This window comes from Patiria miniata, unplaced genomic scaffold (assembly GCF_015706575.1).
Source record: "Patiria miniata isolate m_02_andy unplaced genomic scaffold, ASM1570657v1 HiC_scaffold_26, whole genome shotgun sequence".
NCBI classification, from domain to species: Eukaryota; Metazoa; Echinodermata; class Asteroidea; order Valvatida; family Asterinidae; genus Patiria; species Patiria miniata.
This window is the reverse complement of record NW_024037065.1, coordinates 3,207,141-3,221,713: the sequence shown is the minus strand read 5'-3', so window position 1 is coordinate 3,221,713 and position 14,573 is coordinate 3,207,141. Positions and strand designations below refer to the sequence as shown.

The 14,573-nt window shown below is 39.1% G+C and overlaps 2 protein-coding genes across 2 annotated transcripts; both read right to left on the bottom strand.

Moving 5' to 3' along the window:
• Positions 1–4,607: 4,607 nt before the first annotated feature.
• On the bottom strand, positions 4,608–11,376 carry LOC119733830 (clumping factor A-like). Its single transcript, XM_038207200.1, has 9 exons — positions 11,365–11,376; positions 11,071–11,278; positions 10,426–10,542; positions 9,736–9,816; positions 7,886–8,848; positions 6,830–7,020; positions 5,955–6,019; positions 5,745–5,842; positions 4,608–4,803 (listed from the first exon to the last, which is right to left on the bottom strand). The coding sequence occupies exons 1-9, from the start codon at positions 11,374–11,376 to the stop codon at positions 4,703–4,705; spliced, it is 1,836 nt and encodes a 611-aa protein (XP_038063128.1). The 3' UTR covers positions 4,608–4,702.
• Positions 11,377–12,093: 717 nt separating this feature from the next.
• On the bottom strand, positions 12,094–14,189 carry LOC119733615. Its single transcript, XM_038207025.1, has one exon. The coding sequence runs from the start codon at positions 14,082–14,084 to the stop codon at positions 12,120–12,122; it is 1,965 nt and encodes a 654-aa protein (XP_038062953.1). The 5' UTR covers positions 14,085–14,189; the 3' UTR covers positions 12,094–12,119.
• Between the last annotated feature and the right edge of the window lie 384 nt (positions 14,190–14,573).

Genomic DNA, 14,573 nt, shown 5'->3' with positions numbered 1-14,573 from the left:
TTTTTTCTTGCTGATGAAAACTTCAGGGTCGGGCCAAAAATGAAAGGGTACGTAAACCGGAAGCTGAACTATTTTTTGTTTGGCCTTACTCACAAGGTGCAACCTCAAAATAGGGGCGGGGGTATAAACAGATAATTGTTTGAGATACTCTGAAATACCCGCATGGTGAAAAAGATGTCATACGTTAATGTTATGGTGCTCTGACAACAGAGCATGCTTTAACCTTCTTTCAACATAAGCACTCTTTCAAACAAACGGATTGAATACAAACCATCAGTGCTATCGTCCAGAGAGTTGCCAGATGTATTACCCCCAACACTCTTCAGAAGATGTCCTGTCGATGTCTGGAGCATCTTCAGCATCTTCTGCATCCATGTCCTCTGCGTCTAAACAAATATAAAGTATCAAAAATAAGTTCAAATAAAATAATCTTAGAAGACATAGTGCAGGCCAAAAATATATAGAGTGTCTCTAACTAGAGTTATCTTCAAGTAAACTTGAATCCTCGATCCTCATTGGTCGATCCGTGGCAACAGTGTGATATGAGGCTGTATTGCACGGTCCATATCGCACCCTGCATATATTGCGCTATTCCAAGATGCGAGTGACATTCCAGCTGCATGCGCTAAACCGCTAAAAGGTCCGTGTAAAGCGATGGTCTAATGTTACTTCGTGTCAAGTTTGCTTAAAGATAAATTTGTTATCATGCTTGCGCTCGTGGAACACGGAAAATGTAGTGCGTCTGTGTTCCACATACCACTCGGCCTTCGGCCTCACACAGACGACTACTTATTCCGTGTTCCACTCGCGCTCGCAGGATAACTTATATTATTGGAACTCGTTCCCACTGAACAAAAATGGAGGTTAAAACTGCTTTCAACAATTTTCTGAGAGATTGTCTTTTGTTAGAAAGCCAATTTCTTTTTTTAACAACCACCAAATTTTGAAATTATTAGTATGGGTATTCCTTCTTTTGTGCCAGGCAGAAGGGCATGAGCGTATTCGCCCTTGTGAAATAGCAAGTAATCACCAAAATGTTCCTAGCAAAAGGGCATATACAGAAAACTGCCTCGATTTTAATGAAACTTACACATTTTCTTCAGAAATTAATACAATTTGTTCCCAATCTTATGATTCAGACGTGTGACCAAATCGAAAATCGCACTCCTTTTTTAGCATTCATAATCTGCGTGGGGTAACATAAATTAAACCTTTCAATGCAATTTTCTTAAAAACGATTTTTGCATCAAAACGCTTCTTCTGATTTATCAACCAGGTAACCACCTCATAAATAAGCCAACAATACTAAAGAACTGTACCTGAAGGAGGAACGATGTAGATGATATCACCACTGATCATGGTCAAGGCCAAATCATCGTCTATGTCGGTTCCATCCCCTAACTGTAGGGTGCAACCTGGTGGAAGGTTGAGCTTGAGAGTAGCTGTTTAAAGTGGGAGAAACATTTTGTAAAATATTGTCGATCTAGTCTTCTCATAATTGGTTTCATGTGCAATATATGGTATGTTCCTATTTTAGTTGATGAAATGATGAATTGCATTTTTATATAAAGGTCACCTCAGTCCAATAGTTTTCCACCCATTTTGGAACGCCAAGTGGGAAGGTTGGATCACTTGCAATTTTTATGCTTTTTTAATGCGTGCATTTCAACATTCATGGTAACAGTTTATTTGTTTTGTATTAGTAATGCTAATTACTAATAAATGTTTTCCAAGAAGGTAATTTTACACAGTTCATTGATTACAAGATGATCAAAACACTTTTTGAGGTCTAATTTCACACAACAATTTTAGTGTTTTGAACAGTTTTCCATGGTCTGTGTCAATTTTTTTTCAAAGTCACTTACAGAACTAGCTGGTGAGGCAAGGATTAGAGAAATTGAAAGTATATAAAAACAAAGCCATCAACAAAATTGACAGCCATTAATACATGCTAACAAAAGCACATTTTTTTCGGGGGGGGGGGGGGGAAGAGACATGGTTTATCAAAATGGGCAAAAAAAGATTGAAAATATATAGGGGCTATCAGAAGTATTCTAGCTGTAGCAATATAGAAATGAATTTCTGTGTCAGTAAACGAGTCGTCATTAATTTCTACACTAGCTTACCATTTTCTTGGAGATCTTGCAAGTTCATTCCCGACACCATTTTTTTTTGGATCCATCACGTGTCCATACTTTGTAGACGGTAGCCACTGATGAAGAACAGGAAAATCAGTCAAAAAATGCAGTCTTTGGGACTAAGAACTTGTATCCAAATGTGTGATGTATTTTCATTGGGAATGCATGGGGTGAAGCATCTGCATGTACACACACCAACCTATTGTCGGTCTCATCAGATTCAGTAAGCCTCAACAAACCCAGTGACATGTCTCTTCGGAACACTTTTGGTCTGGCAACAAAATACACGGAAGGCTCACAGACTAGCATGCACTGCAATTCACCCATTTGCACTGTTTGCCCATCTAACACAGATAAGGCAATGATGTCTCCCTTTCTGAAGTTAGTTCCCTTATACTTCACTTCATGTGTCAACAGCACTGTACCCAGTGGGCACACGACTTCTTTGAGACGTCTTTTTGACGTAAAATATTGACGTCTTATTTTGGTCGTAATTTGGGCGTAAATGCAAAACCAAAAGACGTCTTTTTCTGACGCCAAAAAGACGTCGCTCTCTGACTACAAAACGACGTCTTATTCCGACGACTAAACGACGTCTTATTCCGACGACTAAACGACGTCTTTTTTTGACTACCAAACTACGTCTTTTTTTGACTACCATACGACGTCTTATTCTGACGACTAAACGACGTCTTTTTTTACTACCAAACGACGTCTTTTTTTACTACAATACGACGTCTTATTCCGACGACTAAACGACGTCTTATTCCGACGACTAAACGACGTCTTTTTTTCGACGAATAAACGACGTCTTATTATAGTTGTCGGGAAAATACGTATTTACGTCGTAGGGAAAAGATATAAAATAAAGAAAATATAAGATGTCAGTGACGCATATAATAAATTCCACACCATTTCTTTTTATTCATCCAAACATCCACTGCCACATTAATGGTTGAGTTTTACGATTCACTCTCGTTAACGAACTCGGATGACCCATGGTGGGTATTCCTCAACAGGTTTTTATTTACAAGTTCCTATTTTATCATATTCAAAACTTATAAATGCCTAGCTGGGGTCAATATTTGATAGAGATATTTAGGTACAAACTTTGTTCAAGTACACATACGTTTTGGCCAATAGCCTGATATTAAAGCAAGGTTTTTTTGTGCAAATTGTGTGCTTGAGCAGCTCCGTGAAATTTGCCCTACTGATAAGCACACGTGCAATGTTTGTTTTATTGGTTTACACATTGAAGAAATGTCATACAAGTAAGTTGATGTACATTGTATTTTGTAGAATTTCATATCAATATAATAAAAGTCTGGTCCACCCATAGGCCTGTTCCCGAGATAATATTTATTCAACAAATACATAAACTTTCTGAAGTGTTTTTAAATGTTTTTGAATGTTGTATTTAACATTATGCGAAATTTAAAAAAAAATCATGTTTAGCGTTCCCGCCCGCTTCCTTTTTTGGAGGCCTCCTCCTTTTTTGGACAAAAAAAAATAAATAAAAAATAAAAGATTGTACTCTGTAGCATCACTGTGATTATGCTGTGGACATTGTCGATTTGTACGTTTGGCTGCAAAGGAGTCTATCAGAAAAAGCCCTGTTGGTCGTTTGGAAAAATGTGCGGCCATATTGGAGGGGAAAAAAGGGCCTCCTCCTTTCTTTAAGTTTTTAAAAAGGCAAAACGCTAAACATGTTTTTTTTGTTTGACCTTAAGCACATACATGTATATTTACTCTCTCTGGCGGCAGTGCTACGTTTATTAAACCATGGAGGAATAAAAAGAGTCTTCTTCAAAATACAAAGACACATGCTACCTAGAATGTCGAGCTATCCATACATTTAAAGGCACAGTCCATCATTCTTCTTCAAAATACAAAGAAACATGCTACCTAGAATGTCGAGCTATCCATACATTTAAAGGTACAGTCCATCATTCTTCTTCAAAATACAAAGATACATGCTACCTAGAATGTCGAGCTATCCATACATTTAAAGGTACAGTCCATTATTTGTAGCAATCCAAAAAGTAACTGATGTCATTATTGTTGAAAAGCATACTTGGTTTATAAAGATAGTAATGGGCCTTAACTCCCTGTGAAATTATTCTTTCTAGCTAGCTGTTATTTTGAAGAAATCAATAAAAGAAGGCCTTAATTAATTTTTTTGTATTCGGCGAAGCATGCACAAGTGTTGACACGACGCATACACGCACATGGTTTCTATAATTCGTCGGCTCAGTGCGCGACATCGCGTAGCTGCAATCGGCTTACAGTGAGAAGAACATATGCTTTGGATTTCAGGCCCAATTCAAAGCATGAATTTGGCCTGAATTCGAGATCCTAGTATATTGTTCTCTCAGAATATACGGCATTTAAACACCCTTCTTTAGATTTTGAACCCTTTTGTTGCTTCAAACGAACACAATGCACAAATGATGGACTGTACCGTTAAAAGAGTGTCAATTAATATGCTTAAGTTTGCAAGAGTCGTTTGCCTAAGATTTTCAAGCTGACGTACCTTGATAAAGTTCTATTAATTATAAAAGTATCTAATGATTACTTTCTCGCCGCTGATAGGCGTACTTGAGGTATTTCGCAATCCTCTCTTTTACCGCCGAGACTGTGGTGTGGTGAGATGCAACAACACTTTCTGCAAATATACAACATATGCACACAAGTATAAACAAATACATCAATATATATTAAGCTATTCATTCTAACATTTTGTTGGGACTGTGCTTGATATATTTCAGATGGCAAAGTAACCATTATTGTTTACACTGCAGACGGCTTAACCCTAGGATTATTTTGACCATCTCTCAGCCGGGGGGGGGGGGGGGGGGGGGGGCAGCGGCGGATTCCACCCCCCCCCCTAAAATCTTGGCCATCGAGTGACGAACATTTTTAAAACTCGGTACATGCATAGAGCAACTCTTTATTAACATACCGAAGAAATTTCATGACCAAAGGTCAAAGGGTTTTGGAATTATGGCTAATTAAATATTCATATGTATGAATGACAATTCTGGTCTGTGTACACGACGTATATGGGAAAATTCAGTTCTCATGACACCTAGCGCCGGAAAATTTTTCGCTGCGCAATAACCCCTCGTCTGATTTTCATGTTTTTGTTGTCAAAAGATGCGCAAGGCTCGAGGCTAAAAAGTCATTAAAGCTTGGGTCGCGAATTTTTTTATTAAAAAGTTATTGCGGAAAGTCAAGGGGGGGGGGGGGAAAGATGGCCCTTTTAGGGTTAAAACAGCCGTGAAATAAGTTTTCTTAATCAAATCATCAAATTTTCGGTCTGTTATTGATGCGCTGTTCCATCAATAACACATGATCATGTATGTGGCACATGTACATTCTGGTTCTGTGCACATTGCCATGTACATGTATGTTCCATCTTGTTACATGACGTCAATTTTGCTTAAAAATAAATTTGTTGGCCCGCTTAAAAGCTTGTGGAACACAGGAATTGTAGTGTCGCCCACATAAACACGCACCAAATTATTTCGTGTTCCACTCGGGCTCATGGAATTCCTAATACATGTACTATGACACATTCATAACTTGTCAAATACAGTTGTGTACCTTCAATTACTGCACATAAGGCTGTTCTGCCAAACGCCAGCTTCTGCTTGTTCAGGCCTTTCATGTTGAATTCTTTTTGAAGGGTAGGAGTCATCATCCTGTTAATATATAAATGTTTGATAAAGAAAGTAAATACATATGTCATTAATAAAGGAGAGACATCTCCACCTGTTCAGTAAATTAGCAAAATATATATAAATACATACATACCTTTTCACTACATTCCGCACCATATCCCGTGCATCCGTTCCTCCTATTCGTCTGCAGTAGGCAACCTTAAAAACAAATGCATTCAAAAAATTACTTGATACCACCTTCACTGACCATGGCAATAACAATTTCTACCCCCTTTATATGTACCACCAATCTCACGTATATTGCCATGACATTGTGGAGCATCACATTATGTTTATACATGCTTGTTTATGTTGTAAATCAACTCTTACACTAGGCCAGTGTACGAACAATACATATGCATACGCAGCGAATGGAAAACCCAGCGCTCCGCTTAACACGAAATGCAGATTTACAAATCTTTCTTGTTATGTACAGGGTGAGTAAAAAACTGAAACCCAAATGTTGGGACCATTAATTGTTTGCGTTTCAAAATGTAGGATATGAAAGCCCAATTCATAACTTTTCTTTTGGTACGAATCATTGATCACTCATGCACTGTTCAATTTATGGAATTTTAAACACAACCACCGTTTTAAAGTTCTGTCCACGTATCACAAAAAGGTAAGTGTTCTTTTAACAAAACGAGAAAAAAAACCGCACAGGGATGTGGGTGAACTGTTTTCGCTTTGCTGAAAAAAACAACACCACCTTTTTTGTGATCCATGGACAGAACATCAAAACGGTGGTTAATGTTAAAAATTCTGCATTTTGAAAAGTACATGAGTGATTGGAATGATTCCTGTATTGAAAGAAAGCTTATGAATTGGGCTTTCATGATGATTTCCTATGATCATCCTATATTTCGAAATTCACTAAAACAATAGACCCGACATTTAGGTTGTGGGTTTTTTTACTCACCCTGTACAATGTAAGAATTTGTATAAAGGGGTTTGATCCTGGATTCCTACCAAACTTGCACGGTGCTGCGCGTCTAGCAGTTTCTCCTCCAGGGCCATGAACTCATCTCTGGTGTTTAAAGGTTCCTTGAGGATGCTTTCCTGGCTTCCACCGATTGAAGTACTTCCTTGACTTTGGTACAACAACTGGCTCATCATTTCCTTCATCTCAACAAGCTGATGTAAAACTCTTTTCTGAAATCCTTTAGATGAACAGATGAACAAACATGTTTTAGTTGAGTACATTTTCATGAGCACGAGTGCAGTACGAGTATAAACAAAATGGGTCGAATTTCAGGTAAAAATCTACTAGACAGCTGGGCTAGTAAAAACACAACCGACCACGTAGGCCTACGTCCATACATGTAACACTATTTTTTAATCAATGAATGTGCTGTTTTGATTTTTTTTTCCCCTTTACCGATCCTATCCTATTGAGGGAGGGGTTGGAAACGCTGATTTGAAACTCGTTTCCTCAACATGCCCATTCCAGAAAGTATAGGGCCTTTCCAGTTCACCAGATTTTGAGGGAAAAAAAATGGAATTGAGTGATAGTATTTCACCCAGTGTATGGGTGTACAAAAAAATCACTAGCCCACCAGACTACATACATGTACTTTGGTCAGGAGTTCACAACCGAAGCTCAAATCACCATGATCACTGGACTCAGTCCAGTGGATATTTTGATCACTGTACATTTTCATAAGTATGAGAACAGATGTGCTCTAGTATGAGTCCGAGTATGAGTACTATAACAGTTAGTTAACACTTTCTTATAACAGCATTGCAAGAGGGAATTTTCTTGTATAAAATCAAATCGGTATTGTGAAAAATTAAAAAAAAATATTTTCAGTCACACAACGAATATTTTGCAAAACCTACTTGCATCAGACAAAGGGAAAGCTCCATGTGTACTGCTCATAGAACTTGACATGCTGGCCACTGACGTTCTGCCAGATGTTGAGGAAGTCCCCGGCTTCGACGCACTGCTCGACCTGGACGGCGCACTACTCAACTTTGCCCCACTCCCCGATGACTTCGCACTGCTACAGGTAGACTATACCCCACTCCCCGATGACTTCGCACTGCTACAGGTAGACTTTGCCCCACTCCCCGATGACTTCGCACTGCTACAGGTAGACTTTGCCCCACTCCCCGATGACTTCGCACTGCTACAGGTAGACTTTGCCCCACTCCCCGATGACTTCGCACTGCTACAGCTAGACTTTGCCACACTCCCCGATGACTTCGCACTGCTACAAGTAGACTTTGCCACACTCCCCGATGACTTCGCACTGCTACAGATAGACTTTGCCATACTGCCCAATGATTTCGCACTGCTACCGGTAGACTTAGCACCACTCCCCGATGACTTCGCACTGCTACAGGTAGACTTTGCCATACTCCCCAATGATTTCGCACTGCTACCGGTCGACTTTGCCCCACTCCCCGATGACTTCGCACTTGCACTGCTAGACTTTGCAGTACTCCCCGATGACTTCGCACTGTTACCGGGAGACTTTGCCACACTCCCCGATGACTTCGCACTGCTACAGGTAGACTTTGCCACATTCCGCGATGACTTCATGGCACAGCTTAAGTCTGCTACATTCCATGAGTGTACTGTAAGCCTTGATTTCGCCACAATCCCTGATGACTTCAGGGCACTACTCATTTTCTCCACATTCCCTGACGACTTTCTTGCACTGCTTGACTTCGCAACACTGCCACACTCCATGGCACTGCTCAACTTTACCACAGGGTCTGATGAGATGGATAAGGGAGATCCAGGTTCTGACAAGTCGGATAAGGGAGATCCAGGGTCTGACAAGTCGGATAAGGAAGATGCAGGGACTAAGGAGTCGGATAAGGGAGATCCAGGGTCTGACGAGTCAGGAATGGGTGATGCAGGGTCTGAGACAGATCCAGGTTCTGAGTCGGCGAGTCGTGGAGATCCAGGCTCTGAGTCGTCAGGTACAGGAGATGTTGGTTGCAGTTTAAATTTTTTGGGCTCAAATGGTAAGACACAAACTGAGGGGAAATATAAATAACAAGCAATTGTAACACTTTAAATTCAAAGGAGACACAATCAGTAACATATATCATCGAGATAGGAAGGGATCGAAGGGATTGAAGGAATCGGAATTCTTAAATAATGTATGCACTGCTCTGAGAGTGCACATTTTGACACAACCTCGTTTCCATGGGTACGATCTTGCTGTGCCATGTTGGTTCCCATCACGCCTTGTGCAAGTCATAACCCCTGGCATAGTATAATTTAAACGTCCCACAAATTAGGACAAATAAAGTAGGACTGCAGTTGATGCATACATTTTTTTTTTAGAACTTATGCTTGCAAATATGAGAAGTCCCAATTAAGAATCAGTTGATTTAAATTTGATTGAAATGACCCTCAATCAATTTATTTTGTCGAAAAAGAAGATAAAAAAGTGCTTTAAAGCAGTGATTTAAAAAACAAAATACCTTTGATTTATATCGCAATTTAAATCACTTATAATTTAAATCAGCCAACCCTGGTTTTAACCTCTTGTATTTTTATTGGCAAGTGTAAAAAACGAAAACAAAAGCGAACTCAGAAAAAAATTGCATGTGCGCATTCACTTCGTGAGACAGCTTATCTTCCTATGCAGCTGGAGGTCTGTAAGGTATTTATTGTAAGGTGCAAATGCATACATACATGCAAACTGTATTCACTGTAGGAGGGTTAATCATGTTAATATGCCATGCTTAAGCCTAACAATGCTAAAGCCAACAAGATCCAACAGTGGTACAAAGCCATTGGATCGAGTCATCAACAGAGGACAAAAGATATTTTTGCCAGTTGTTGGATCGTTTTGGATTCAGCAGAGTGCCTAAAGAATACTGGTAGGGGATTAGGAGTAATTAATGGTTATTACCTGGTGCAGAGTCTCCATTCTCCACTTCTCCCTCAATTTCATTTCCACCTCCTTCCTCATGGTCATCACATTGAAGCATATCTGAAAACAATTACAGTATGTATTTTATTGGTTGGTAACGTATTAAAAAATCATATGATTTTAAATTAATACATCCTATCAAAGATCCCACACATACTGTGTCTGCTTGTCTGATGTCTGTAGGTCAAGTTTTTTTGTTTGTAAAAGACCGATAAGGAGTGTGCAAGCAAAAGATGCAAGCCTGGAGAGGTACAAATGTATACCATAAATGCAGTTCCTATGCTTCTATTTCACTGTCCTCTAAAGTCATGGTTGCCCCAATACATAATAATTCTGCTTCCTATTAGACGCCTTTCCAAAAAAAAGGTAGGTAGATCAAAAAAAAAAAATTCTTTCTTTTTTTGTCCAAGTTTTTTTTTTATCTTGCCTTTAATTAATGTCAAAAATTTGTACGGACAATAATTCTTAAAAATAATGGACAATTTAGGTCGTGCACACCAGGAAATATTGGGGAAACATGCTGCGCTCAAGTAGGTCCTTTAATCGCGTGTCAACATGCCAATTGCGGTCAAATTATGACTCCAGCTACAGTAACAGCTGCTGCGCAAAGTGCATCATCCTGCAAATACTGAGAAATTACGTCAGCGAAATAAATGTTTCTATGTTTACCTGTTTCAAAGTCATCTCCAAATGTTTTCCTTTTCTTCGGGCGTTTTTTGGAGACTTCTTCATCACTGACATCAGCTGTTGTTGTGTCATCATAGTCTTCACATGTTTTGGGGTCATCTTTGCAAGGACAGCAGAAACATTGATTTGACCATTAATTATTAAATATTCTAAAACAGGTTGGCAAACATGTATTCAAGATCACTGTCTGTTTAAAAGCCTGCTTCAGGATAAATTTTAGCTACAATTGTCAACTACTTTTCTTTGAGAAATATATTGCCAACGTAACCACAAATTTTTCAAAAGGCGACATCAAATTTGCACTGTCAATATTTAAGATTGACCTTGTTTGTGTCTTATTTGATTTCACTCCTTTTACACTGTAATTCAATAAAATACTGCACAACTACACAATCAGGGATATGTCATGTGAAGGATTCACTCAATTGAACAGGACACCAAAGTTAACACAAGTTTTTGACGAAAGTAAAGATTTTGCCATTATAGCCCCAATATTATAAATGGAGGCAAAAAATTCAATCTATTGCCGTCATGTATGGACTGACCAACTTGCATTAGGTATGTAAGCAAACCAAACAAGGCTATTCAAATAATATTGTAGTATTGGTAATAGCAAAATATGCATACCTGCTGAAAGCTTCAGTTTAACAAGAGGAAATTGTCTCCAGTTCTCACAGGGCTCTTGACGTGATTCGAACGCTTTGAGAGCATTTGAACCTGGTGGCCAAAATACTGTCTGGTCCCTCATCCAGGTTGTTGGAATGGTGCCTTCTTCCTCTCTATTTCCTTCTGTCCACACTGCTCTAGCATACATCCTAGAAATTAAAAAAAATGTCTTTGGATAAGTGATCAACAACAGTACACCCAAGGCAGGAGTCTAAGGTCTATATAAGCCCCCCCCCCCCCCCCCCCCCCGCTTACAATAGTATCCATATTTTGCAAACATGAAATAAATCCTACTGAATTTTTACCCCCAAAACGCACTGCAAAATTAAGTAAGTGAATAGCAATTGCTTGCAAGGGTAAAATTTATATCATTTTCCAACAACTGTCAACCGACAATCATTGGAAATAGTCTAGTTCCCCGACATGATAATTTCCAGCCATCTCTAAATTGCTCTGATTTCTCTTAAGTGTGGTCAGGGAACCAGACTACTAGGGCATAATTGTTTTGATCTCTGTTTTGCCAGCATTCGTGCACATGAAACTTTACTAAGTGTTACTAATGCTAACACGGTTTAAACTAATAACCCCCAAATACATTTAAAAAATATAACACCAAAAGCAATTGTGTAAAAATGGTACAGAGAAATATGTCAAAGATAAGCATTTGGGCATTTTGTTTTTAAACTTTCTATTAATACAATGCTGGACATTGCCTTCTTGTGACATGGAGAAAGTCACAACAAAATGTACATATGCATTGTTTTCCCCGAGCAACGCTTGTGTACTGTGTAGGAAAGTAGTAATATACAATGTATGTATAGGGATTCGGGACCAGCTCATTTGCACTAAGGTTGTTTTTGTCTCTAAAGTTTATGTGCACATACAAACTTTAGAGGAAAAACAACCTATGCAAATGAGCTGGTCCCGAACCCCTACATATATTACTACTAGGAATAAAGCTGCTGAAATAAATATTAACCTTTTTTGTGGAATTAATACGATGCAATGTACTACTGTCGTTCTTCTCCATGCAGCATTGGCAACAACACAAAGCCATTACTGTGTGTCAGACATATGCTCTTGCGGTACAATTCATTTTCATGAAGAATCCTTCTCCTACAATTGCCAATGTTATCATCCGTGATAAAAGCAATGTTCAATAGCATTGACTGACAGGGACGGGTGAACAAATTTTCCAGGTGGCGTTTCCTTGTGATGTCACAAACACAATAACCATCATCTCGTTTCTCTTTAACAAATGCAAACTGCTCTGTTCTCAGTAAAAAACAACTATCCTTCCTCTTGACGGAAATATACTTAAAGTTTCCATGAACCATTACAACTGCCCCAGCTTCCTCCGATTCAGTCATCCGTTTTGTGGCCTGTGCAATAGGATTGTGCGCATTTCTAACAAGCTTCTTGACAAAGTTCAATTTACTTTCGAATGGAAATGCAGACAGTTCATTCAGGGAGCATTGGAAATGTTCCACATCATCACATAAGTGAGTTAGATTGTGCACATTATAAACATTGAATGTGGGTCCATAGATATTTTGACAATTTCCAACGAAGTACTCCAGCAATTGTCGAGAATAAGGGAGATATTCATTTCGTTTGTCATCGTGATTATCCAGGATAAAAGACATTGCAACACTAAGTGTCAGAAAATGCTCATACAAATTTTCATCCACGATTCCTTTTAATACGACAGGTCCCGTATACAAAAGGAATTGGCGGAATTCCGTTGCCTTCCATTTTTCCAAAATGTCCAATGTGCGGGGCTGTCTCGCAAACTCCGAGGGCAGCTGTCCGTTTAGCAGCTTTAAGTTGTCGGATATTCTATTTTGAAGCTGTATTGACAGTTTGCATACTCTTGGTCCCTTTTTCAGGTAAACAAGGATCCTTCGAACAACTCCAAGACAAACGAGGTGCATGTAATCCAGCACAAAAGACGTTACACATGGAAATCCAAACTCAATCAAAGGTGTACGCTCAAGCTGGTGATCTGGTGAATATGCCATTTCAAGAAACTGCTCATCAGTCCTTGGAGTAATTTCTTCAACTGTGTTATAGACAACCCTTCCATCATATCCTCCTCTCACTGTACATCTTTCACAGGCATGGTAACCAGAATGTCCTTTGGTACATTTTAAAAATGACCTTGCAGGGGCGTCACATATAAAAGCCATGATGTGCACATTAAGCTTTTTGTCATCATAGGTAATGCCTTCTTCAACAAGTCGGGAATACTCCTCAATAAAATCTTCCAAGAAATGTTCCAACGGCTCAGGCTTGGATTTACCACGAAAGAGTGCAACAACACCTGGAAGAAAATTGTCAAATGAAACAAGTATGGGCCAGAACTGATCATTTGTTGATTTATATAAAGGTGTTCCATCGACGTTGATCTTCAGCGATATTGAGTTATTTTCCTCGACAAAGTTCTCATGCTTCACCAAAATTTTAACGATGCATTTTTCCAGTCCATAATAGGCATATTCTCCTCCACATTTCTCAGAATCAACCACAGATCTTGGTGTCTTGAGGAGAGTGCGCGCATCCTTCGGAAGCTCATGTCCTTCGTGCCTCAAGATTGCAAGAAGTTCATTTACACATGCACGTGTGAGCTTATTTTCAGTGGCCCACTTTCGAAGTTTGTCGTCCAAGTCTGGTTTATCGTTTGTATCTAGTTCAATATCAGACCCTCCTGATGAGTCATCATCTTCCAAGTTAGAGTTGAAATCAGATTCGAGAATGGCTGAGGAATTAGATGGACAATGACCACTTTCTATATCAGAACTGTCAGTGTGTGCTGAGGTTGGCGAGGCAACAACACAACCTAGGTGCTCATCTTGTCCACTGGAGGAATAGTGTGTTCTTTCAAGTACTTGGTTGTCCTCATCACTACTACTACCGTGGGCAGCTAGAGCATGAACCTCAGTCCGACATCTGCGCCAGGTCTTGTGATATGCCATTATCCATCAGAATTACCTACAATGTACATGTACATTGGATATATTATATATTGTGAATATCACGCTTCATTGGTATTCATGATTCCTATAGAAGGCATGCACGACAGCCGTTTTCTGGAGTTTGCCACCAAAATCATCCACAACTTCAAATTTCATGCCACATAAAAAAACAAATTTTTTTTAGTGTCCCCGTCCCCTTCCTTTTGGAGGCTACCCTTTATTTTTTTGAATCTTTTTAACGGAAAAATGATAAATTTTAAGGAAAGATTTTCATATACGAAGTTCACTAATTTTCCTCTGTATTGACTAAGCCAGATAGCAATTTCATGTCATCAAAGTCAATTTGTGCAGTGAGAAAATACAAGCATTTTCTTAGAAAACTTTTTGAGAATTTTTCAGTCCAATCTCATAGGGTTTGTACACAGGGTGTTGAGTGAACTTTGTATATGGAAATCTTTCGGACGGCCATTTAAAAAAAAGCTGGCGGCC

Bases quoted from the DNA above. Each gene is read 5' to 3' on its own strand.
- LOC119733615 (XM_038207025.1), bottom strand. From the start codon at position 14,084: ATGGCATATCACAAGACCTGGCGCAGATGTCGGACTGAGGTTCATGCT.
- LOC119733830 (XM_038207200.1), bottom strand. The intron at 9,817-10,425 runs GTAAACATAGAA...AATTGTTTTCAG, and splicing joins TGGAGATGACTTTGAAACAG to ATATGCTTCAATGTGATGAC. The intron at 6,020-6,829 runs GTAGGAATCCAG...TTTGTTTTTAAG, and splicing joins CGCAGCACCGTGCAAGTTTG to GTTGCCTACTGCAGACGAAT.